Raw genomic sequence first — 24,430 nt, 5'->3', positions numbered from 1 at the left:
AGGAAGAATTATCCAAAAAGCAGAAGAATGCCAATTTGGAAGATGCCATCAACGAACTAGAAGCCATCTATAAGAGCCTTCGACTTAGTGACGAAGATCTGCTCGATCGCGCAGAACTGCGGGACGTTCCCACTCCTACCCTATTTAATCGCCAACCAACTGCCTACCTCCGACTACGATGAGGAAGACGACAGTGGCGATCGTCGTGAATCCGAACCCAACATCGAACTGGACGACGTCAACTTCCGCAGAAGAAAACGAGCCAACGAAACGTTTAAAGCTTTGGAGGTTCAACCGCCTTTCGGTATTCCCATCGGACCAATCCCGCCATCCCCTAATACGGATTATCTGAGTGCTCATCCTGCCAAACAGAACAAATCGCGTTTCATTCCGAAACGCTCTCCCGATCTTGTATCGGACGATCTGGCGTTCCGACAGCTGCGTCGCGACAAAGACCACCCCCAGACTGTAGATCGACCAAGCTATCTCGCCACGGAAGCCTCAATCGAGGACAAACCCCTCAACGCGAGCATCGTAGAAGATGTCAAGAGAAAGCGCAACAGTCACAAGGCAACGAACAACTCCCTTGCCTCCAACATCTACAACTTGATTCAGCGGGACGCAGCCAAGCCTTCCGGTGGCAACCTCGATGACTACCATCGAATAGAGCAGGTCACCCAAACAAAACCGGAAGTCGAAGACACCCCATCGGATGTTTTGGTGATACCCAAGTCGAAGAAGTCTTTGGAAAAGTTCGAACAACAAAGTGCGGTTTCTCGAGCCAAGAGCGGTTCACCAAAAATCACCGGCGGAGCGGTGTTCAATCTTCCCTCGACGTTGAAATCGTCACAATCCTCGAAAAAGGGAACATCCCAGGTTTCTGACAGCAGCAGTACACCGAGCAGTCCGACTCAGAGGACTGCAAAGACTAGCGGAGATGGTCCGGTGATTGTAGGGGCGAAGCACAAAGCAGAATTTGAAGATATCCTGAATGCAATCGCGCAGGAAGCGAAAGATACCAGCGAGAAACTGGGCATGGATTTGGCAGAGCTGCGCAAGGAAACTAAGTCGGTATCCAGCGGGACGAGTCCCGAGACAAAACCGAAAAATAAACCGATCGCAGTTGGACAGGGCAGCAGAAAATCGTCGGTCAAGGTGGATGAAACCGAAATCGACCAAGTGGCAGAAGCTGCAAAGAACTGTCGGGAGATGTTGAAAAATGTGGTAGAAGCACCGAAACAGTTGGATGAGGAGAAGCTAGTCAAAGATATTGAGGATACCTCCAATGCGGCGATGTTGTGCCATGGAATGATCAATCGAGTAATGATGGTAACGCAGCCCGTGGTGGAAGCACCGGAGAAATCGGTGCTATCGGGGTTGATCAAGGAGTTGGCGCCACAAATCGATGGCGAGGAGACGTTCGAAAAGCTGTCCAAACGATGTCAGGAACAGTTGGATGAGCTTGGTGGGGTGAAGGAGGAAGATAAGTCTACAATCGAGAGGGATTATGAGAGCTTGGTGGAGAGTATTAATCCGTTGGAGTCTGATTCAGATAAGAAGAGTACAGAAGAGGAGATTGATTTGATTATGAGGGAGTGTGGAATTGAAAATGATGTGCAGATAACAATTAATTCAGTGCCTTTGGAAAACCAAACGGAAGCATTCGAGGGAAGAAAATATAGTAAAGAATCCAGTTTAGAACTGAGTGATATTCGTGGTTCTTCATTGACATCGACTGACCGTAAATCATCGAGTGAGACGGAACAGTTCCCAAAGTCGTCAGACCTTACGTCCTGCAATTTGCTCTCGTCGAGTGAATGCCTAAAGTCCAATGGCAGTAAATCGTCAGCGGAGAGCTCGATCGAGCCAGCAGCTGATTCCACTTTGGTGGAGGTTATTCCGGTTCCGGTAGGGGCAGCGACTGGTGCGTCACCTCTGGTGCGCCGTTCGCCGTCGGATATCGAATCGCAATACAACTCTTCCGAAGAGCTGGCGATGATCTTCGGCATCAAAAGTCCAACACCGACAGGTAACATCACCCATCACGAGAATGCGTGTAGTGAGCAATCATTGTTGTGTGCATCCGATCAGCATGGTGTGTCCGCTACCAACAACAACACTGACAACACTAATAACACCACTACAAACACAAATACTGTCACTACTTGCGCTAACACTAGATACCAAGAACTGGATAGTTTCTATCGATCTGCTAGCTTTACCCATGGCACCCATCTGGATACGATCGAGGAAGATCTGCACGAGTTTGAGCTGGATTGCTGCGAGCTCGACGGTGCTACCGGTGCCGAAGGCAATCGGCAGCTCACGAATCCGGAGATAGAATCCACTACAACTGATTCTGGAAACGTGAGCCTCACCGATTTCGGCAATGAGTTCGCAGCGGAACGGCGCGTGACATTCGTGAACGAGATCCAGATCGATGCCGGATATGCGTTCAGAAGCGAAATACAGATTCCGGAAATTTTCGTTGAGGACGTCGATGGGTGCGAGGAAGCTGAGATAGAAAAAGTAGTTCAATCGGAAGCGGCCGAAGTGCCAACAATGGAGACAGCACCAGAAGACCCTAGGGTTGAGCCACTTGACGAGTTTGAGAAGGTTACACCCACCGAAGACGAAACGAGTTTACGAAGACGAACGAACAACGACGATCGCCCCGACGACGGTCGAAGTCAGCCCAGTGGATCGAGCAAACCGAGCGGAAGCCAGGGAAAGCGAAGCAGCAATAGCATCGTTCAACCGCAGCATGTAGTGCTAGCATGTACCTACGGCTTAGCCAATAGTAACTTTGACTACATTACTGTAATTGCTTTGATCATTGCCATCATCACATTATTCGCACTGATGATTTTGTAAAGTGTTTATTGTACGCAGCCATTATATAGCAAAGGGGCTCACTTCGCGCACTTACCTATTTGAAGCGTTACCAAAGCGAGTGAGCCCTTTTAAAGACCCAAATTATTTTGCACACATACCCCGCCCGCCTTTGAAAACGCTTGCGCAACTTGCTTAAATGTAAGTTCCGATAAACGACGTTTTTTATGTAACCCAAACTACGCTTGTTACGCTTGATGGAAAGTCACGCGTAGCCGCGAACAATCCAAACCCGCTTGTGTGTCACTGTGTAGTGAACAAATTTTATCTCTAATTTTCCGGAAAAGACCATCGCCCAGCTTAGCTTATTTAGTATCAATTAGAGAGTGAAATTTAGTCCGTGTGCTTTCGTAAATGTGTGCTTAAAATCGAAGTCGATATACAAGAAAAAAGATTGCTGCTTTGCGTCGCCAATCCAACTGATTTAGGAAAATTTTAGGAATTTTGATGTCGTTCTCCATTACGAATTTGTTGCACGATTTAACTTTTCTTGGATCATCTCCGTTCTATGTTGTGCTTATCGCTATACGTAACCGGTTGGCGATGTACCAAACTTTACTTCTTTCGATATCTCTATTCTCTCCCGCACTGTAGTTGCTATCACTACAGAATCCAGCTCCAGCGGTTATCCCTCACCTCCGGCACTGGAGTACTCCCGCGGAGACAATCGGGACTCTGGAGGAATCCAAAATTTTTGCTTCTGTCTACTTTAGACTGCGTAGAATTGCTGTGCGTGCGAGTGTGAGTGAAATTGAAATTGACTCTGACCTCATTTTTGCGACGGTTAGCAAGAAAATCTTCATCGAATTTAGAACTAAGAATCACTTGTTTACTTTTTTCCATTCGTGACTTATTCCACAATCTAATGTTGTAAATTGTATATTTTGTATGATAGAATTTTCATTAAGTGCTTTGTTATATTTTCTGCGCATCGAGTTTTTCGCAAAAAAAAACCTTACAAATAAAATTTAGCTTTTAGACTGCATCATGTGCCAATGAAATGATAATCTTACCCTTTTGATGACTACATTTATTGAACTTAGACATATAATGTTACCACTAAACTCTAGCACTTATATCGCTACTTTAATAAATCGTCGTTAAACCGTTCTGCCTACCTTTTCTTCTTTTGTACTTCTAGATTTTTACTAAGTGTACGCTAGAACCCACTAGCCAGACACATTGAAACAGACGATCACAAATCTACTTCATTGAACAAGCTTAGCGATAAAATAGTTTTACCGATCGAATCTACTTCAAGTTATTATTTGTTTTGTACATGCCGTAAAATGTTACATAGGAAGAACCTATAGTTACTATAACCGTTGTAAAGTATATATTTGTTTCAGTGTACATTAGTAGAAGCTAAGGATGCTGAACGCTGGGTACTTCTATCTGTTTAATATGAACTATATGAAAGATGATTCTATTCTGAACACAGCCAAGAAGGTTAACGATCTATATCTAAGCAAAGCATACTGTACTACAGATAATAATGGAAAATTTTATATTTCTATTCGTTGTTAATTGGTCACTTTAAATAAAATGTCAAGAAAATGTTTATGGGTTGTTATTTTAGTTGCTTTATTCTCATTTGTATCATTTGAAATAACTACACTTAGATAAGTAAATAGAACGAAAAGAATTCATCAAATATTTTTACGGTTGTTGCTTTTCACGTTTGTTTTGCTTCAAATGAATGTTTCATACGCGAATCGAAATGAATGTGCTTAAACGTCATACCCACATCCATCATCAGTAGCGCGATCATCTTCACCTGTTAAAATGCTCTAACCAAATCGATCGACTAAATAACCTTTTGAGGAAATAACACCATTACTAACCCAATTCCCTCCTCATTCTAAATGTTTTATTCGCAGGAGCTTCCCAATCTACGAATGTGTGATTAAGATCTCGCTCATGCTCTTCTAACAAACAACAGTTTTTCGTTTGGTCCAGAAGAAGTCCCCATCTAACAGTGTTCTACTCCAAAAATAATACCAAAAAGTTAATATTGAACACTGCTTTAATCGTTTTTCATCCGAAAAATATCCTTTAACTCCCAAATCGTTGTAGATCCAATGTCATACATGCTCAAGCAACACTAGCTAAATAAAAAGTTCATAATTATATAGCGTGACGATTAAGGTACAATATTTACTTAATTTTTAGCTATTCAATTCATAAGTTTTAATGACAATCTGTTCACACACAAGCAGTGTTACTTGCAAAAGTCATTGTTTTACCTTTCCCTAATTTTTTATAGATTTTCATAAATAACGCAGTTTTTGCCCTGTTGCTTTAAAATTTGAAAAGGTTTCAAAAAACAATAAAAATCATTTAGGCCGATACAAATATTAAATTTATTTTATGTCTATCGGCATAAATATTCTATATCCTATCAGGTCATGCATATTAAGGGGACTCTTGCTTACAGATATATTGTGGGCCACCATTTCCACCAATGTTCTCGTATTGTTATTGTTATAGGTATTTGATGGCTTTTATGTTGCTCGGCACACGCTATCCGAATTGTAAATTTTAAACATCATCTGCGTTATCTTTGCCTATATACTCAACACGTTTCAAGATCGAGTGGTACACTCAAACTTTGGTGCGTGGATCAATCCGATTGGGTATCCAAATATTTCGATAACTCGAAAAGTTATCCCCAGCTCGTGGTTCCATGTCGATCCCCATTTCGCTATCTGCTGATATCAGACTGTCAAGATATTTAAATCCTCCGATCGTCCGGCTACTGCAAAGTTTGGGGGACTGTTACCGTTGACACTCAACCACCTGGTCCTGCTGACTTTGATGGTTAGACGCCGCAAAAAAAAGCAAACGATCAGCCCTTTGAACCCACTCAGCATAAATGAGCATCGCAGTACTAAAGCCTGTCCACGTTAAATTTCAAACACCCATCTCATCAGGCAATTTTTGAAAATACATAAGAACCACTGAGACGATCAAATTACATGACAGCTAAATCTGTCTGCTTTATGTGCTGCTTTTAGATGTTTTGAACACGCCCAAATTGATAAAAATGGCGACAAATCAATTGGACAGTACCTAAGTGTCCGAAATTTAACGTGGACAACCTTTAATATAGCGTTTCGTGATCATTAGCCAATACTTCAAATTGTATACCTCGGATGGGTGGTTTTTGAAGAACACTGGCTGAGACTTGAAGCTGCTGTTCAGTTCGAACCAACACTTCAGCTGTCCAAGTCAAAGAGCAATTTGAGGCAATAATCTCCGGTCGCTGCAGCCATCCTTTCTTCCTCGGTCAAAAAGTTCACCCATGCCCGCCTGTCCTGTCTGCAGTAACGCCTGACTCTCACTCACAGGAATACATACCGTTGACGAACTCTTTTTTACTTCTCTGATTCTTCACTTTCCTCACCGTTTGCTTCTCTACGCTCCTCAATCTTCCGTCGGGTTATATCTGTAAACCATTCTTTTCGCTGAGTGATCAGCTCACCCAAGTTTTTCTCGCTGATTACGATAAAAGCATTCTTCACTGCCCACTTATCTTCTACTCTGCCACCTTCCAGAACATCCACTACCCGAGTTCTAAGATCTTCAACGAACGATTTCTTCACAGCTGGATTTTCTGAACGGTCTATTTTGATTCGTCGGCCGAGCTTTTCCTAACACCGTTGAATCCAAGCAATGCGTTGTCGCCAATTAAAAGATGATAGTCAAACGCGATGTCTTACGGTTATTACGGACATAAGAAGGCATCGTCTCCGTTATCAGCTGATTTATTTCCAGTTGAGCTAAATACTACTAGTACTAGTACCAACTAAAAGCGGGTCTGAGAAGTAAATCAAATGCTTCTGCCTGCAGACATGAGAAGCGGGCGCAGGACGACTGACGATGGTAGGAAACCTGCAACAACCGGCGATATTCATTTACTCTTCGATATTTCACGACGCCTGAATGAAGCAAGGACAAATCCGTAGATGATAGATAAAGACGCGACATGCTGATCAGCTGAAACGTTGGCTCGACAACTTACAACAACTTCTTCAAGTTTTGACAGCGTCTCCTAATTCAGATATAGAGAAAGGTTGACAATTCTCCGACGGCAGTATACCATATTCCGCTTCGGACGACCATGTGAGAACTATTCTGTCACGCTTTGCATCATGCTGGGGCAGGTCATTTAATTTCAAGAGTCCCTTCATTTGGTACTGATTGACCACATAATCGTGAGTGAGTACAAGAGTGAGACAAGGGTGCATGTATTATACTTCTTGTGCTATTTCACATCGTAATCGACCAAATCATGGACTTGTTTTCAGTGCATCGTAACTTGGAGTAAGATAAACCAAAATCTGCAACCAGACACCTGATAAGACATCTCAGATCGTGTAAGGATTGAGAAGCGCCCATGTAGCAATCGCCGTGCATGAGCCGAAATAGCCTCCTTTCGACTATACAGAAACCCCCGCAGCTGATCCATGCATATTCCTGGCGGGTCTCTCTACGGGTTTATCCGAGGCCGTATATATGTCGCTAACAAATAGCATGACATTTCAATAATTTTGAGAACGTGAGCATGATATGACGAGCTGATATGACGTGCTTCACCGATTCTACTTCAAACTTCACCAATCTGTTCCGTATAGTTCGGGAAGTCTTCAATTCCGAACCTTCATAAAACATCCATGTTCAGATAACACTTCTCTGATCTCAAAAGTACAGCTGACCATTGCCCCAGTACATCCAATTTGAGCTTCATACTTAACTTAAACAAAAGCTTATAATTCTAGCCGTACTGTAAAAATGTTGGTGTTATGGATTCAACAGTTTAGAGTCCATCAGCAAAAACTTTTCCAAAAAGAAAAACTAAAATTACTGCGGAAATAATTAAATAAAGGAAATAATTATTTAAAGTTTCTGCTAAGTTCATTACTGCATAAATATATTACAAATATTCAAATTTTTTGCTATCATTTTCCATTAAAATTCCATTTTTTATTCGATTATTCTTATTTTGGACTTTTTTTCGTTTCCTTGGTGTTTTTTTATTCCCTCCCCCTCGTGTTTTCCAAGAGCTGTCGGACATAAAATAAATTTAATATTTGTATCGGCCTTATTAAATAATAATATTGTTCCTTTTCTAGAACTTATACTCCACTGTTGCTTTGCTTTGACGCTTAGCAAACGGTATAATATAGGAACGGATCGGTTACCGTTAATCGATTTCCTTTGATCTTGATCACCCTAATTACTAAAGAATTATGCATCCAAAAAGACATTCAGAAAAATACATTATCCTTTGAATTATTTTTAAAATACCGAACGATCGAGATTCGCGATGAAAAGGAGTGCAACAAATAACAGCATGGATGATGGAATGGGAACGGAAGGTGTTTCACTGAGCTTGATTCGCGCTTCCCAATGTGTGGTGAGTTTGAAAGCTTTTGTTGAACTGCTTTGCTGCAAGCTGTGATGTGGTCATGATGACATGGAAGCTTTCCAATCGATGTTGTTCAGCACAGTGTGGTTGAATATGTTGCATTGGGTGATATGCGACTTCTGCTGGTAGGTATACGAAGCTCGTAAATAGCGTTTTTGGGATTTTTCCTCATATATTTATATTATAGCTGATATCACAAGTTATAGATTGCTCCACTTAGTAGTGATAATGCCATCATTGCGTAATATTTAGAGGTAAAAAACCAATGGTGTTTAATCCGTTAACGCCCAGTGATCTATTTATAGATCAGTTACATTTTTTATATCTGTTGGAAAGTTTTAGCTTTGAAGTTATACATGTCTTCGTCAATATTGTTCTATGAACTAATATCTTTCTTATGGTGAACAATTTAAATCGGAACTGACTCACTAGGTGGCGTAAGCGTCCAGAGAAAACTGAACTTTTTCATACATAAATCAAGTAATGAGTAGTGAACAGCATCACTCTTCGAGACGAGCCAGCCTTGGGCTGAAAGTCTCAATAATAAAGAAATAAAAAAAAGCGCACTCTAGACCTCAAGAACCTGACTAGTTAGCTACATGGAGTCTTCAGCAACGTTGTTTTTTTTTGTTTATCTATTGTATTTATTTGACAGGCTCAGGCGTGTATAACACTTAACGGAGCCGAGACTCTTAATGATATTTACAATCGATATCATCTTATTATCAACAGTTAGTAAGGGAAAGGGACAAAGACCAAGATACTCGTGGCGACTCAAGCAGCAAAGTTGTTCAAAATATCTTGGCGGTTCAACAGCTGATCGAAATAATTCAAAATTTTCCACGAGGTGGCGCTAGTGAGCATCCAAACTTCTTCTGCTTAAAACATCAATCTGCAGCTCAAGAACCTAATCAATAGCTACATGGAGTCTTCAGCAAAGTTCTTCAGAGCATCTTGGCGGGTCAAGAACTGATCCAAATAATTCTGAATTTGTGTACGAGGTGGCGCTAGTGAGTATCCAACTTTTTTTTGCATAAAACATCAATCTTCATCTCCAGACCCTGACTAGTTAGCAACAAAGTCTTCAGGAAAGTTGTTCAGAGTATCTTGGCGGCTCTGCAACTGATCCAAATAGTTCTGAATTTTTCCATGAAGTGGCGCTAGTGGGCATCCAAACTTCTTCTGCATAAAACATCAATCTGTACGTCAAGAACCTGACTAGTTAGCTACATGGAGTCTTCAGCAAAGTTGTTCAGAGGATCTTGGCGGCTCAACAACTGATCGAAATAATGAGCATCCAAGCTTCCAAGCAAATTGGAGCATTTTTTGATCTCCAAGTAGCGACTTCGAGTCATAGCATTCTTTACGAGTGGCACCATCAGATTGTCATCTTCAGACCAATATTCGCGCTTTATAGGTAACGTATGGTATCCCGAAAAAATCAAAAACCCGATGACAGTTTTAACTCATTCACCGTTACTGCGAAATTTGGAGCACTTAGGTCTTCAGGCGATGAGTAAATTTCAACTGGGCTTGGAGAACGTATATCTCCATCCAATATTAGTTCCTCATCGGCGGAACAACTGGGCTAGGAGAACGTATATCTCTATCCAATATTAGTTCCTCATCAGCGGAACTTTCGTCGCTGGATTGTTCTGGTGCTGGTGCCAAATGATCGATGGCAGTTCCAATTGTTTTGAATTTTATCTCAAGCTATCAGAATAATCATCATTTTAGTAATAAATATATACTGCTGATAATAGGAGATCGTCAGTTGAATTCTAGCAAAAATTCCGCTTGAGGCCCTTCCTAAATATTTTAACAACAGCCACTACACCTGATGGTATAATTGCAATATTTCCATTATCAGACGACAGGTGGTGTTGCTGTGTGTTTGTATCAATGTAATATTGCATATACACTAGTGACATCTGCTGTTCGATATTGTAAGCTTTCAATGTTCCTTCCACACACACGAGGTGGATAACAGTCTTGAAAAAATTGAAAGTATACAGCTAGAATTTAGTATGGAGGTACAATGAAATCTCTTTTATTGTTTAGAACTGTAAAACAAGTCGTGGGAACAAAAAATCTAAAAAATATTTGTTGCTTTTTGACCTAGGTTTCATATTGATGCGATGCGTAGTTAATGAGAACGGATGATTTGTCCATACAAGGAAATTTATTTTACTTTAAATGTTGTGGCGCCATCTCGTTCAAACACCACCTTTGTCTTTGCCTTATTATTATTATATAAGACCTGCCAGTAGAGTAGAGTGGGGCAAGAGTGCGCGTGGGGTAAGAGTACGTTTTCGATTTTTTGAAGTAATAAAAAAAGATAAACTAGCAGCACTGCATCAGTTTGACAGGTATTCTGGCCAACTATTATCATGTGTAATAGGAGATCGTCAGTTGCATTCTACCAAAAAATCCGCTTGAGGCCCTTTCAAAACATGTTAACAACATCCACTACACCTGATGGTATAATTGCAATATTTCCATTATCAGGCGACAGGTGGTGTTGCTGTGTGTTTGTATCAATGTAATATTGCATATACACTAGTGACATCTGCTGTTCGATATCGTAAGCTTTCAATGTTCCTTCCACACACACGAGGTGGAGAACAGTCTTGAAGAAATTGGAAGTATACAGCTAGAACTTAGTATGGAGGTACAATGAAATCTCTTTTATTGTTTAGAACTGTAAAACAAGTCGTGGGAACAAAAATCTAAAATTATTTGTTGCTTTTGACCTAGGTTTCATATTGATGCGATGCGTAGTTAATGAGAACGGATGATTTGGTCCATACAAGGAAATTCATTTTACTTCAAAATGTTGCGGCGCCATCTCGTTCAAACAGCACCTTTGTCTTTGCCTTATTGTAAACGATTTGAATAAACAACAAGGAGATATGGAGTTAGATAACTTTTTGGTCATTTTGCTAAAAATAATTGAGTTTGCAAACTAGTATTTCATTACCATATATACGTTCAATCAGGTGAACATTATACCATTTCGATAACCTATTGAATAGAGTACTTTATGGTACAGAACACCAATCCGGTTAGTTTTCCAAGAAGTCAAAACCATTACTTGAATAATTTTTGGGACTGTGGGGTAAAAGTACGCAGGAACCGGTGGGGCAAGAGTACGCATATGAATCTTCAAGTTATGATGTCAAACCCGTATCTCCGGCCAAAATAAGACTTCTTCCAAAGCGTAAAGATCCACAACTAAGAAAAAACGGACAGAATTCGAAATTATCACAAGTTTTCAGGATAAGTTGAAGTAATTCGGTGTTAGAAAGTACTTATCGAACAAAGCACTGAAGCGAAATAATGAAATTGGTTTAGGACTTGTACACCTAATCATAGTACGAAAATACAATTTCATCTAAATGATAATTTCATTTAATCAAAAGAAACATTCATAAATTACGCAACGTTTAGCTGGGAGGGGTTGCGAGATGTGTGGAGATCATATAATTTTTAGAGTATTCATACAAACAGTGTAAGATAGGGGGAGGGGTGATGAAATAGCCTAATTTTACGTTACGTGATTGGTGGACTGATCGATTGAAAACTAAGTGCGTACTCTTGCCCCACTCTACTCTATAGGAAAGCTTTTGACGTTCCCAATGCAATAAGGGATAATAGTGCTGATATTTGTTTGCGATTCCCATTGGAGCAGTCAGTTGCTGATTTGGAAAAGATTGTTAATGCTTGTGATGCTCCTGCTGTTATGGCAGAGCAACCAAAACAGTTGAATAGTACGAAATGGATTACTTCCACAATATATTTTGGTAGAATACAACAGGACTGTGTCTACCTTAAGCATCACGTTAATTTATTAAACGTTGATGGCTTTTCAAATTGGATGGAAATTGAATGGATTAAAAATAGAACAGAACATGATGAATTGATAAAACTGCTGTTAGCATATTTTGCTAAATATGGGTTTCCAGACAGAATGTCAAGTAGTGGTCCTCTATTAAGTCCTCATCTAATTGGACTAGTTTTAATACATTTAAAAAATAATATGACGATGGAAGGATTTATTTCTTCTCGAAATGTTTTATGTTATTATTTTAAATTGTTAATCGATATGATTAATGTAATACTAAACAAAAACGATAAAAATGTACCATTAACTAAATGTGAATACCGCAATGATGAATTGTCGACAAGATATAGTAACGGTATTGACAAAACGCCTAGTAAAGATCCTTTAGGCTGATGATGTGTTATGGTACAGAAACAGTAACCCTCTGTCTAAATGGTTGAAAGCTAATTTTCGTAAACGTATTTGTAAAAATATTTTACAGATTAAGATTGAAAACGGTATGATTACCACGGCGCATCGAAGTCAAGTTAAGATTACCGACGATGCGGCAGCCGTGTGCGGCGAAAGATGGTGGTGCATGTCGATCGTACTGTCGATAACCCTGGTCCATCACCACCACCACCATTGCAAGAAACGATCCAAGAAGACGAGCCGTGTGAGAAGTCCTTACGGAGTTTCCAGGAGTGCGAGTTGTGCGATGTCGAATCTCATGTGGTTAAGCCGAATCGAAAATGGACGTCTGATGCAAATTTGGCGCTCGATGGCCTGCCGAGGCGTTCGAAGAAAACGCGGAGTAGAGTAGAGTGGGGCAAGAGTACGCACTTAGTTTTCAATCGATCATGTGGCCCTTATGAAGCAAGCTTCTGTATATCAAATCAGTGTCGATGATTCATATACTCTTCCTTTATGTCACCCAGTGGAAAAAATATTGAAATTATTGAGATTCGTTTTAGTAGAACCCTTATCGCAAGCCAAGTGAAAAACGCACTCTTACCCCACCGGTGGGGTAAAAGTGCGCATCGGGTGGGGTAAGAGTACGCATTTATCCAATCATGTGCTTTAAGTATATATTAACACAAATAAGAGCTAATAACATTTAATTGATGTTTAATGTTTAATATATTAGGGAATGTTCAAAGATTACGTAACTCTTAAAGGGGGGGTCCTAAAAATGTGCACTTTAATACGAAAAACCATTGTTTTATATATACAAAAAACTACAGAGGTAAAAATATATATCAGGTTTCGCGTGGCGTATACAAAGGCATTTTCCTTAAAGAAAGCCCACCAATCATGTAACGTAAAATTTGGCTATTTCATAACCCCTCCCCCTATCTTACACTATTTGTATGAATCCTCTAAAAATTATATGGATCGTCACACATCTTGCAGCCCCTCCCTGCTAAACGTTGCGTAATTTATGAATGTTTCTTTTGATTAAACGAAATTATCATTTAAATGAAATTGTGTTTTCGTACTATTTTTAGGTGTACAACAAGTCCTAATACAATTTCTTTATTTCGCTTCAGTGCTTTGTTCGCTAAGTCCTTTCTAACACCGAATTATTTCAACTTATCCTAAAAACTTGTGATAATTTCGAATTCTGTCCCTTTTTTCTTAGTTGTGGATCTTTACGCTTTGGAAGAAGTCTCATTTCGGCCGAAGATACGGGTTTGACATCATAACTTGAAGATTCATATGCGTACTCTTGCCCCACCGGTTCCTGCGTACTTTTACCCCACAGTCCCAAAAATTATTCAAGTAACGGTTTTGACTTCTTGGAAAACCAACCGGATTGGTGTTCTGTACCATAAAGTACTCTATACAATAGGTTATCGAAATGGTATAATGTTCACCTGATTGAACGTATATATGGTAACGAAATACTAGTTGCGGAAATCCAATTATTTTTAGCAAAATGACCAAAAAGTTATCTAACTCCATATCTCCCTTGTTGTTTATTCAAATCGTTTACAATTACACATGATAATAGTTGGCCAGAATACCTGTCAAACTGATGCAGTGCTGCTAGTTTATCTTTTTTTATTACTTCAAAAAATCGAAAACGTACTCTTACCCCACGCGCACTCTTGCCCCACTCTACTCTAATCATGGAAATGAATTCAAATATTTTTGATGTTAAATGATCGAATTAATTGTTTTTTGAAATTGTTTTTATTTAATTAATAGATAACTATTAACTCGAAAAAAGGAAGGACTAATATGTACTTCAAATGTACTAAACATGTTTGAGAGTGTACGCTATAAAAAGATTTATAGTAAGCGGTCCGATACCGCTTAAATAAACCGATCCGGCGACTGTCGGTCTCTTTCATCTCAAACCACCGAGTAAAACAACACGTCTCTAGAACAGCTCCGAAAACCCTTTGTAATTATTCTTCTCTGGTTCTCTAATAGTTCGCCGCGGGTGTTTCGTCTACCTTTTTGCAGTACATATTATAAGAATCATAAAAAACTGTATCCAAAAACATGATTCCGGCTCCGAGACGCTTTGCGGCAAATGAGTCTTCCAAATAAATAAAAGTTAAAAGAATTACATGAGCATCATTTAGAATCAGTGTAAGCCAGGGGAGAAGGCGGATCAGTGAAGCCCTACATCGACATGTGCGGCATCTGGATTTGGTTCTAAAATGTTAACAACAGTGTTGATTATCTACCACCTTTATGTTATGGCGAAGCCATTTTTATGCACATTTTTGTTTTCGATATTTTATCAACACCAACCACCCACCATGTAACGATGTGGTATGATTGAGATACCTACCTGGGTACCTGGTTGGCTACAGCGTCGATACACCTATGCCTGGCGTATTGTAGAGCTCCATAATCATCGGTCTTGGGTGATGTTCCTCCATTTTCCGCGAACGTTCAGGGTCCCCAGGTCCGATTCCACCGCGTGCAGCCAGCATTCCACGAAGTCGCCGGCCCCTATCTGGTTCTCTGTTAAATAGTATTTTCGCTATTCTTTCTTCAGACATTCACACTAAGTGACCAGCCCACAGAAGTATGCCGTATTTTATACGATTCACAATATTTTCTTCTTTGTATACTTGATACAGCTCATGTCATGCGTCTACGCCACACACCATTTTCTAGTTTCCCTCCGAGTATTGTACGCAGCACTTTTCGCTCGAAAACCCCGAAAGCTCTCCGGTCCGCCTTTTTTAATGTCCATGCTTCATGTCCATAAAGAGCCACCGGTAGAATCAGAGTTTTGTATAGAGCAAAATTAGTTTCCGTCTGCATGTTGCGGGACCTAAGCTGGTTACGTAATCCGTAAACGGCCCTATTCGCAGCAGCAATACGTCTTTTCACTTCACGGGAAACGTCATTGTCACATGTCACAAGCGTTCCAAGGTAAACAAATTCTTCAACAACTTCAAACACATCCTCATCAAGCACTACCTCAGCACCAACACCACTAGGTCTTCCTCTATCTCTATCTGCCACCATGTACTTTGTCTTGGTAGAGTTAATGGTTAAGCCAATCCTCGCCGTCTCCCTCTTCAGTGGGACAAAAGCCTGCACTACTGCTCTGCGATCGATTCCAATAAGGGCGATGTCGTCCGCAAAGCCCAGGAGCATATGCGACCGTGTGATGACAGTGCCGTTCCTCTGCACGCCAGAAGGGTGATCCCTCTGTAATTGACACACTCTAGTATGTGCCCTTTCTCATAGATTGGGCATATGAGGCCATCCAACCAGCCGGCAGGCAGTTCTTCATCCTCCCATATTTTCTGGATAATGTGGTGGATTGATTGATGCAGCTGCTCACTTCCGTGTTTGAGAAGCTCAACCGGGATCTCGTCCTTCCCAGCAGCTTTACTGTTTTCAGCTCGTTTAGAGCCTTCTTTACCTCATCCAGCGTTGGTGGTTCCACAGATTGACATTCGCCAACTATGCCCAAGTAACCAAAAGTTCCTTTAAGAGTACATTTTTCGCTTAAGCAGCACTGTGAAGCTGATTAAGCGAAAAACGTACTCCTAAAGGAACTTTTGGTTACTTGGGTGTCCATCCTGCTTTCTCCTTAATACACCTTCATTTTCACCGTTCAACAAATCTTCGAAGTGCTCCTTCCACCTGGCTGCCACCATAGTCTTGTCTGTCAGCAAATTCCCCTCTCGGTCATTGCACATGACGGGTACTGGCGCAGTCTTATGCCGCGGGCCATTGACAGTTGCGAAAAACCTACGCATATAGTTTCTATCCTTTTCTCCTGCACTTCAGCTATCAAACTCTCTTCGTGTTGCTTTCTTTTCTACGGTGGATTCGTTTCTCTTCTGCCCTTGCTACACTGTACCGCTCTCTGGGTTCGAGCCACTAGCATTCGACTCCTAGCAACACTTTTCTCGTCCTTCAAACCAACCATTTCGTTGGCGTTGCTGTGCAGTGCCTAACACTTCCTGTGCTGTTGTAGTCACAGTACAGCTTCGTGGATATTTTCCCATAAGCTGTTGACATCACCAGATCCGGTGGTATCTCCTATCCGCTCGTCCAGCTTCTGGTGGTACTGTTCAGCAACTCATTTAACTGATAAGCGTTGGATATTGAAACGCATCGTTCTGTTGTTTCGTGAATTCGTGCCGCTGGAAAGTCGCGCCCGAATTTTTGCAACTACAAGGTAGTGATCCGAGTCGATGTTCGGACCTCCGAATGATTGGGATTCCTACTTGATTATAGTATAAGACACACTTTTGACCCCGGAACCTAAAAGCTCGGGTTCGGAGGGAAACCGGCAGCAAACCCCAGACTGCTGGTCTAGTGCCAACGGCAGTCTTTGGGGCGGGTGCTCAAGACTTCTTTTGGATTCCGGGTCTCAGGGCGTACGGACGCTGGGGAGATTTCGGATCACGGAAACCTATATCGTACGTATTACTTACGGTCAAACAGCGCTTTATTGGGCTCCACACACAGGGCGGCTTCTTGGAACGGATCGGTGACGAAATAGTGACGACGAGGATAGCGATAGTCCGATTGCGGTGACGCTCCAAACTGCACGGACAGGCAAGAACTTCGAGAGATTATTTCACCGGGCCAATCGGCGGCGAGGAAGGGGCGGTGCGTGGACTTCTCGAAACAAAGGCGATGGTGGCGGCCACGTTGGATTACGGCGATGACGGTTAAACGATGACGGCTTCGGACCGGGTGGTGCCGGGAGAACGTGGTAGTGGCCCCAAGGGCCGATCGTCGGCTTGATGACCGCTGAATACCTCCGAGGCAGACTGGCAGCGTGGGATGGAGCTTTGCGTTGGAGGTCGTCTGGTTCGAGGCTCGTGGAATCCAGTCAGCTCGCCGGTAGCGGACGTAGTGTTTTTCACTTCAGGGTTTTTGGCAACGGTCTAGTTCCAACGGACGGCTTGCGGCGGCTACGGCGTTTCGATGGCCAGCCAAATACGCTTGGATGTCGGTTATCAGCCCGATAAACCGGGTGATGGATTGCCGAAAATGTCACGAAACACAACTCGTATCCGTTCGTCAACTCACTGACGGGTTTTAATCCACCTTTCACAACCGGATCATTAAAAAAACGTGCGTATACTGCCAGCTACCGGGTATCAAAAAAAACCTCTTCACTTTCGATTTGTTTTTTTTTCCTAGATGCTTCTCAAATCAGGAGTTAACATCAACTGTCCACTCACGCCGTTTTCCAGATCTTTGCCGCCCAAAACTCACATCAATCGATTTCATTTGATCGCTCTTCATCAGTTCAGTGGATCTGTTCACCCACTCGGCACCCAGATTCTACGTAGCGCACTGGTGCTACGCGCATATGCCCCATACCCATGCGCGTCGATATGAAATGACCGTTGCAAATCGAAGGAAACTGAATAACAATATTTCTCCTATTTTCCGTGATCAATGTTTTAGAATTAGTGACAATTGTTACCTGCCGGTAACATATCCCCCACTGGTCGGAGTTGATAAAGCGTATACAATATTTTATTTTTCTTGGTACAAATTTCTAACTTTAGGCTAATAACTCAACAAAAAACCAAAACAAAACATCATTGGAACGAAATCAGTGGCCACTAACAATAGAACATGCATAACATCACTTACAATCTAACCGAGGAGCTGCCTACATTGGTTTGTCTGCTACGACTGGATTGGATATATACAAAGAAACAGGCAACAGTTGTCGGCCTCCTCAAAACAAATAACTCATCCGGAGCTCTCGCAGCGGAGCCCTAATTAATTCAAAAATAAACAAAACACATACTTTCCAACAATATTATCTTCAAATGAGCAAGCTTTTCCAAACCATGAGCATTCCAATGTCTGACCTTGAGAAAGTAGAGGTCTTGAAGACAAATCTACGCTATGATGGTCGGAAAGCTTTGATAGGAAAACGAATCACCACACTCCAAGGACTGATGTCTATCGGGAAAGATCTCGACGCCACCGACTTCTCAGCCTTCTCCAAAGTATTTGGTACGCCTAAACGAGACACTTGTGCGATTAATAACGCTGGTGGGACGTCTTTATCCTCGCGTACATTCTACAATCGGAACAACGAGAATGATTCGGCTAGGAATCAGCATACGCAGAAGAAACCTAAATCTTCTCAGAATAACCGTAGAACGGAAAACAAGTCCCTACCCAAACCCAATTCGCCGGGAAAGTGGGGAAATATCCAAAGTCAGCCCAAAGAACCGAAACCGGGATGTAGCAAATCCAGTTTTCTGGCTCGTCTGGTGGCCGAATATACACCCCCAAGTGAATTCGAGTCAGGGTTGCTGTCTGGCATTCTTGCAACATGCCCTGCCCATCGTACCCTTCCGGCTTTAGCTACCTTCTGGATGGTGGGTTCGCCATATAGCTGGGCGAGCTCGTGGTTCACCCTTCGCCGCCACACACCGCCAAAGATGGCCCTAAGCACCCGTCTACTCGAGTGCTTGCAAGTCCTCCTCGAGCATTGTCCAAGTTTCACGTCCGCAGAGGACCGTATACTGGTGTTCACGAACCGAATATCGCTAGTTCCTTTTTGTCGCAGTGGTCCTCGCCGATTGTTCCGGTCTATACTATCTTGTTGAGCTGATATTTCTAAAAGTTACTTCGAAGAACAAGTTCTGATTTTGTTTCATAATTTTAGAATTACAAAAACAAAGCAATGAAAAGGTGTTTGATTTGTTTTTTTTTTATTTTTGTGATTTTTTTCAGCAGAGAGCACGCATATTAGCAAAAAAAGCTACAAGATTGATGCTGTATTTCTCTGTTTTGCGTTGAGATAAATATATGTTCAGTGAGATGGAAAACGGAACAGTTCCCCTATATAGGGGAACGGTTCGCCACTTCATCTCATAGCTCATATTTCCATCCCATCAAAAACAAAGTAATGGAAAGAAATTTGGTTTGCTTATTATTTTTGTGATTTTTTTCAGCAGTGAGCACGCGTGTTGACATAAAGAAGCGTCGAATTTGGTGTCGCATTTCTTTGTTTTGCGATGAGATGGATATATGTACAGTGAGATGGAGATAAGAACAGTTCCCCTATGTACACGTGTTTACAAATCCAATTATGGAGCATTTCATTAGCATTTAAAATGCAAAAATTGCATATATTAAGTCTTGAATAGAGGTACGTTTCTGGTAATGTGACCAGACGTCCTGCATTTTTCAACTCCATTTTCCAAAGTTATATTAATTTATACGGTGTCACAAATATTTTTAAATATTTTTTTGGCCCAAAATCTATGCGGAATGCCAGTGACGTAATACGCGTAATACAGATAGGCGTCCCGCGTTTCGCAGGACGCTTGCTGGTCACATTACTTGTTGGTAAAATTGACTTCTGTAGAATTAATTTTTGACTTTAATAAGCATCTATTGATTAGCCTATCTGAGGCCTCGAAAGTTATCTACATTTAAATTTTCTAATATTTTGAAGAAATGCTGATTCGTGGAAAAACTCTGTTGGAGTATCTGTTTTAATCTAAATTTTGTTGGATCATTGGAAGGTAACTACCTGACGAATAAATCATTTTTGAAAAAGTAAACTTAAATTATTTCACAGGTTTCGGAGAATTTTGGCGGAATCCATCAAAATTCCAACAGCAGAAGTGTATTTAAGACCAGATAAAATCAAAACTCTGTAGCCGGGAGGTCCTATTAAATAATTTTACCTTTGTTCATGTTATGAATACCACCGCTTGAAGCACTGGATCTCATAAACCGAAAGCTCAGAGCTTTACCACCCACCCATTCCACCACACTTCGTGAAGCGTTCGTTTGCTACCATCGCTATTCGCTGCCAACCACCCAAAACCATCCTGAGCCTGATGCGATGGCTGTTCGCCTCTTTGGATCAAAACAAAAGTAAACAAAACCCACCGTCCGCCGACTGAAAACTCACACACTTGCGCGCGCAATACGTATGGAGCTTTCGCTCTGCCATTCCGATTGAGCATGCGATGAACGTGTGTGGGATTATCAGTTGAATAATTGTAACGCAACACATTCGAACATCCCTCATCAGGTTGGTTTCCGACAGTGTTCGTGCGGTGAAAGGAAAATCAAACAAACAAACTGATGCGATTGTGGTGTTTTGTGTTTTCACATGCGAGAGAGATTTTTTGGTTTGTTTCGCACTGTGTCCACGGGATCCATCTCTTGTGCTGCTGACGACGGATCGCCTCGCCGCAGCTACGGAAGATCCTATTACGGATCAGTCTTTAGGTATCTGTCTCGATTGTCGAACGTGTTAAATCGTGAAGTTAGGAAGTAGGTGTTCCTCGAGTGTTGTGCACAATTAGAATTAAGTTTTTGTTGTTTCCATTAGTGATTTGGGTGACATTGAAACCATTGCAAACGGAAAGTGGAAAACATTTTGTTCGGTGTTGAGCGCTGGACAGCAAAAACTTGGAAAAAGAGTGACATGTAGGGGAGCGGGTATACAATCAGCGGCAATCTGTGATGATGTAAAAGCCATAATGTTCTTTGGATGGTTGACGCGTTTATTTCCGGTTTGGTGGGTTTGCTATTTTCGGGATAGTGAGTGTCACGCGACGTTGAAAATGAAGAAAAAATCAAAGTTATCATTCCTAAGTGACATCCATTGGATAATAAAGTGTTGAATAATTGCAATAGGCCTAACCGAGGCGAAGTGACATACAAAATTGATCGGAATTCTAATTGGAAAAAGGATTTGCCTCGCTGCTCATTGGATGGGGAGCTGGGAAGTGTTGGTATTTGTGCAACAAGCGGAAAATTTCTACTGTCTAAAGTCAAAACATTCCGTAATCCGGTAGAATATTACTCAACACTCGCAAAATTTTTAACCCAATTTCTGCCAGTGCTCTAAATAAATAAGAAAACTACTTTTCCAGGCTAGGGCGAAAGAAGCCCTTCTCGGAATGTGAGTCAAGAACTAGATTTTTCTTGACATTTTTTTAGTTGTTTTCTTTCACCTTGCCACTATCACCACCACCGAGGGTTTGTTGTGCGATGGTCTGCCAGTCTTCTCTTCCTGATCCTATGTGTTGCGTTCTAGAGCACTAGTCAGAGCCACCAATGTTTCTGCTGATGAGCAGCACATTCGATTGCTTTGGAAACGGGCTTCACATCTGTGTGTCTGTTTTGGACCGGATTTTGATGTTCTCTCGCGGTTGCACCACTACCTAGAACACAGGACTGTCGCGTGTCCCAATCTGAATGATGGCACTTGGGAAAAGTGGATGACAATTGTGGACAAATTTTAATTGGATTACCATAAAATACTTCAAAATTTTCATGAGAAATTCTTCAGAATTATAGCGTGAATTTTCCAAGAAACAATGTCCACAGATTTGGAAATTTAACAATAAAATATTTGTAATTTCCAATTGATACCGTTTTGAATCAAATCCCGAACAGACTCATATTCCGAACACTCGTCACACGGTATATGATAATTTTGCTGTTTTATTGCTTGAATAAACAAATTTTTTAGGTAGGCGTACAAATCAAGGACATTATAATTGCCCAACAATGAAATAATAACGTTGAAATATTGAATTTTAATGCATTTAAAATGGTGTTCGGATTTTGAAACAAAGTGTTAGGAATTCGAGACAAAATTTGGCAGAATAAAATCATTCAGTATTGATAGTTATAATCAATATAATATGATTATCAAGCGCTTATATGAAAGTTCTATTCTTGCGCTAGACGATTGAAACAATTGTTCTATTAAAATATTTTCGCTCATGTGCTATAAAGACCTATGAAGTGAAAAAAGTGCTTAAGTGTTCGGAATATTAATCAAAACAATATTCTTCAGTATTTAAGCTGAAATTCTTTAAAACTTCTGCAAAAAAACTATAATTTCAGCGTTTGTTTTAATTTCTCCGCCAAATTATTTGTTCAATGCAACATAAAGAATTCACAGAAGAATGAATTCCATAAAACTCTCGGTTTTATTTATTTTATTATTTAAATTATGTTATCCATCCCTAAATTACAATAAGGGCATAATTCCTATCGGTATCGTTTCCCTAACCTCAATCTACCTGTGCACTGGATTGCGGAAATGCATAGAATAAGAATATTAGGATTAGCTCAAACGACTCTGATTCTGATAATTTTATTTTCCATTTTTGTCTGTCAAAATATCAAAATTTTCATTTTTTATGTCAGTGCAAGGTAAAAAGTGAGGTTAAGGGTCGTACATTTATTACGTAAGCAACTTTTCTGGGGTTTTCGACCCTCCCCCTTGTAAGATTTTTTTCATACAAATGATTTTTTATTTATATGGAGCGTAAGATATTGACCGACCCCCCCTCTCCCCATAAGTGCTTACGTAATATGTGTATGGCCCCTTACGCGACGCCACTGAATTTCCTATTGAAAATATAATAGCTTAATCTGATTAAATGAATAATTTATAGTTTTTATGAACACTTTTAGAACAAAAAAAACCAAAATAGAACCTTGGAAATCAATTAATTAAGGCGTGGAAAAGTTTTAATGCAATAAACTTATCAAAATCAATCGACGTATACTTTAAGATTACCAAGATGACCCTCTGTCATAGAACCCATTTTCCAGATTCCAATAAAAATTTTATCTCAACTCATGGCAAATGCAGAGGTATTTTACGCTTGCAATGGGCGAGTGACTTCATCATCAATTTCTTCCCATCTCGAATAGTCCAACAATAGAGGTGGACGTGGCTAGACGTTATTGACATTTCAAAATCTAGGAATCTAGTACTGTGCACATTAGGGTGGAAAAAAAATCCCGTGTTTGGTCATCGTGTTCATGTTCAATACAAAAGAACGATAGGGCCTGCATCATATACATTACTAGACGTTAATAAATTTACTGAGACTTGAGTTCAAGAATAAAGAATTATTTATAAGAATTCAGATGAAATAAGCTAAGATGAATTCCTTCCAGAAATGCCGAGGAAAAAAAACATGAACTACTTCAAGGACAGTCAGTCCACTGTCTTTCCGGAATTTTAACGGCAAATGCTAACTTGACCAGAATGACTTCAGAAAATCAATCGAATTCAGACAAATTGCTTCCAGAAATTCAGATAATTTTCTATCAATATTCACCCATAAATACAGACCTTACTTTTCGAAATTCGTTTGGAAATTTGATAGAGGGGCTCAGAAGGTTGTTCTAGGGAAATGCAGGGTTGTTACGACTTCGCAGGTTTCGTGAATTTCGCGGATATGGCGCAGATTTACATAAAGAAAGGCTTCGTGCGGATTTGGCTTGGATTTAGTTTTATGAGAAGATTTAATAAACAAATGCTATATATATAAGAACGTCTACTTGGGGCCACAACAAAATGTTGTTGAAGATAAAATGCACGTTTGAAATCTATGCTTTTACAATTTTCCGGATATTTCCAAGCTCAGACTAAGGCTGAAGTGGCCTGTGCAGTACATACAAATCTTCTCCATTCAGTTCGGACCATGGCAGCACGTCGCCAAACACGTAATCTACCGAGGGTCCGCAAATCGCCCTCCACCAGATCGATGTACCTTGCTCGCTGTGCATCTCGCCTTCTTGTGCCCGTCGGATCGTTGTCGAGAACCATTTTCACAGGATTACTATCCAACACTCTAGCCACGTGACCGGCCCATCGTAGTCGTACGATTTTTTTTCGCGGTGTGAACGATGGATGGTTCTCTCCACAGCTGATGCAACTCGTGGTTCATTCGCCTCCTCCATGTACCATCCACCATCTGCACCCCACCATAGATGGTACGCAGCACTTTATTTTCGAAAACTACAAGTGCGCGTTGGTT

General features: G+C 40.9%; 1 protein-coding gene across 1 annotated transcript in view; it reads left to right on the top strand.

Moving 5' to 3' along the window:
* LOC134208949 (uncharacterized) overlaps positions 1-24,430 on the top strand; it is a 540,525-nt gene that overhangs the window by 1,315 nt on the left and 514,780 nt on the right. The window contains exon 2 of the mRNA XM_062684917.1: positions 61-2,029. Within this exon, the coding sequence (XP_062540901.1) occupies positions 61-2,029 (1,969 nt within the window). The remainder of the gene's footprint in view (positions 1-60; positions 2,030-24,430) is intronic.

This window comes from Armigeres subalbatus, chromosome 2 (genome assembly GCF_024139115.2).
Source record: "Armigeres subalbatus isolate Guangzhou_Male chromosome 2, GZ_Asu_2, whole genome shotgun sequence".
In the NCBI taxonomy this organism is placed as follows: Eukaryota; Metazoa; Arthropoda; class Insecta; order Diptera; family Culicidae; genus Armigeres; species Armigeres subalbatus.
The sequence above is the reverse complement of the archived record's forward strand: the minus strand, read 5'-3'. Positions and strand labels throughout refer to the sequence as shown.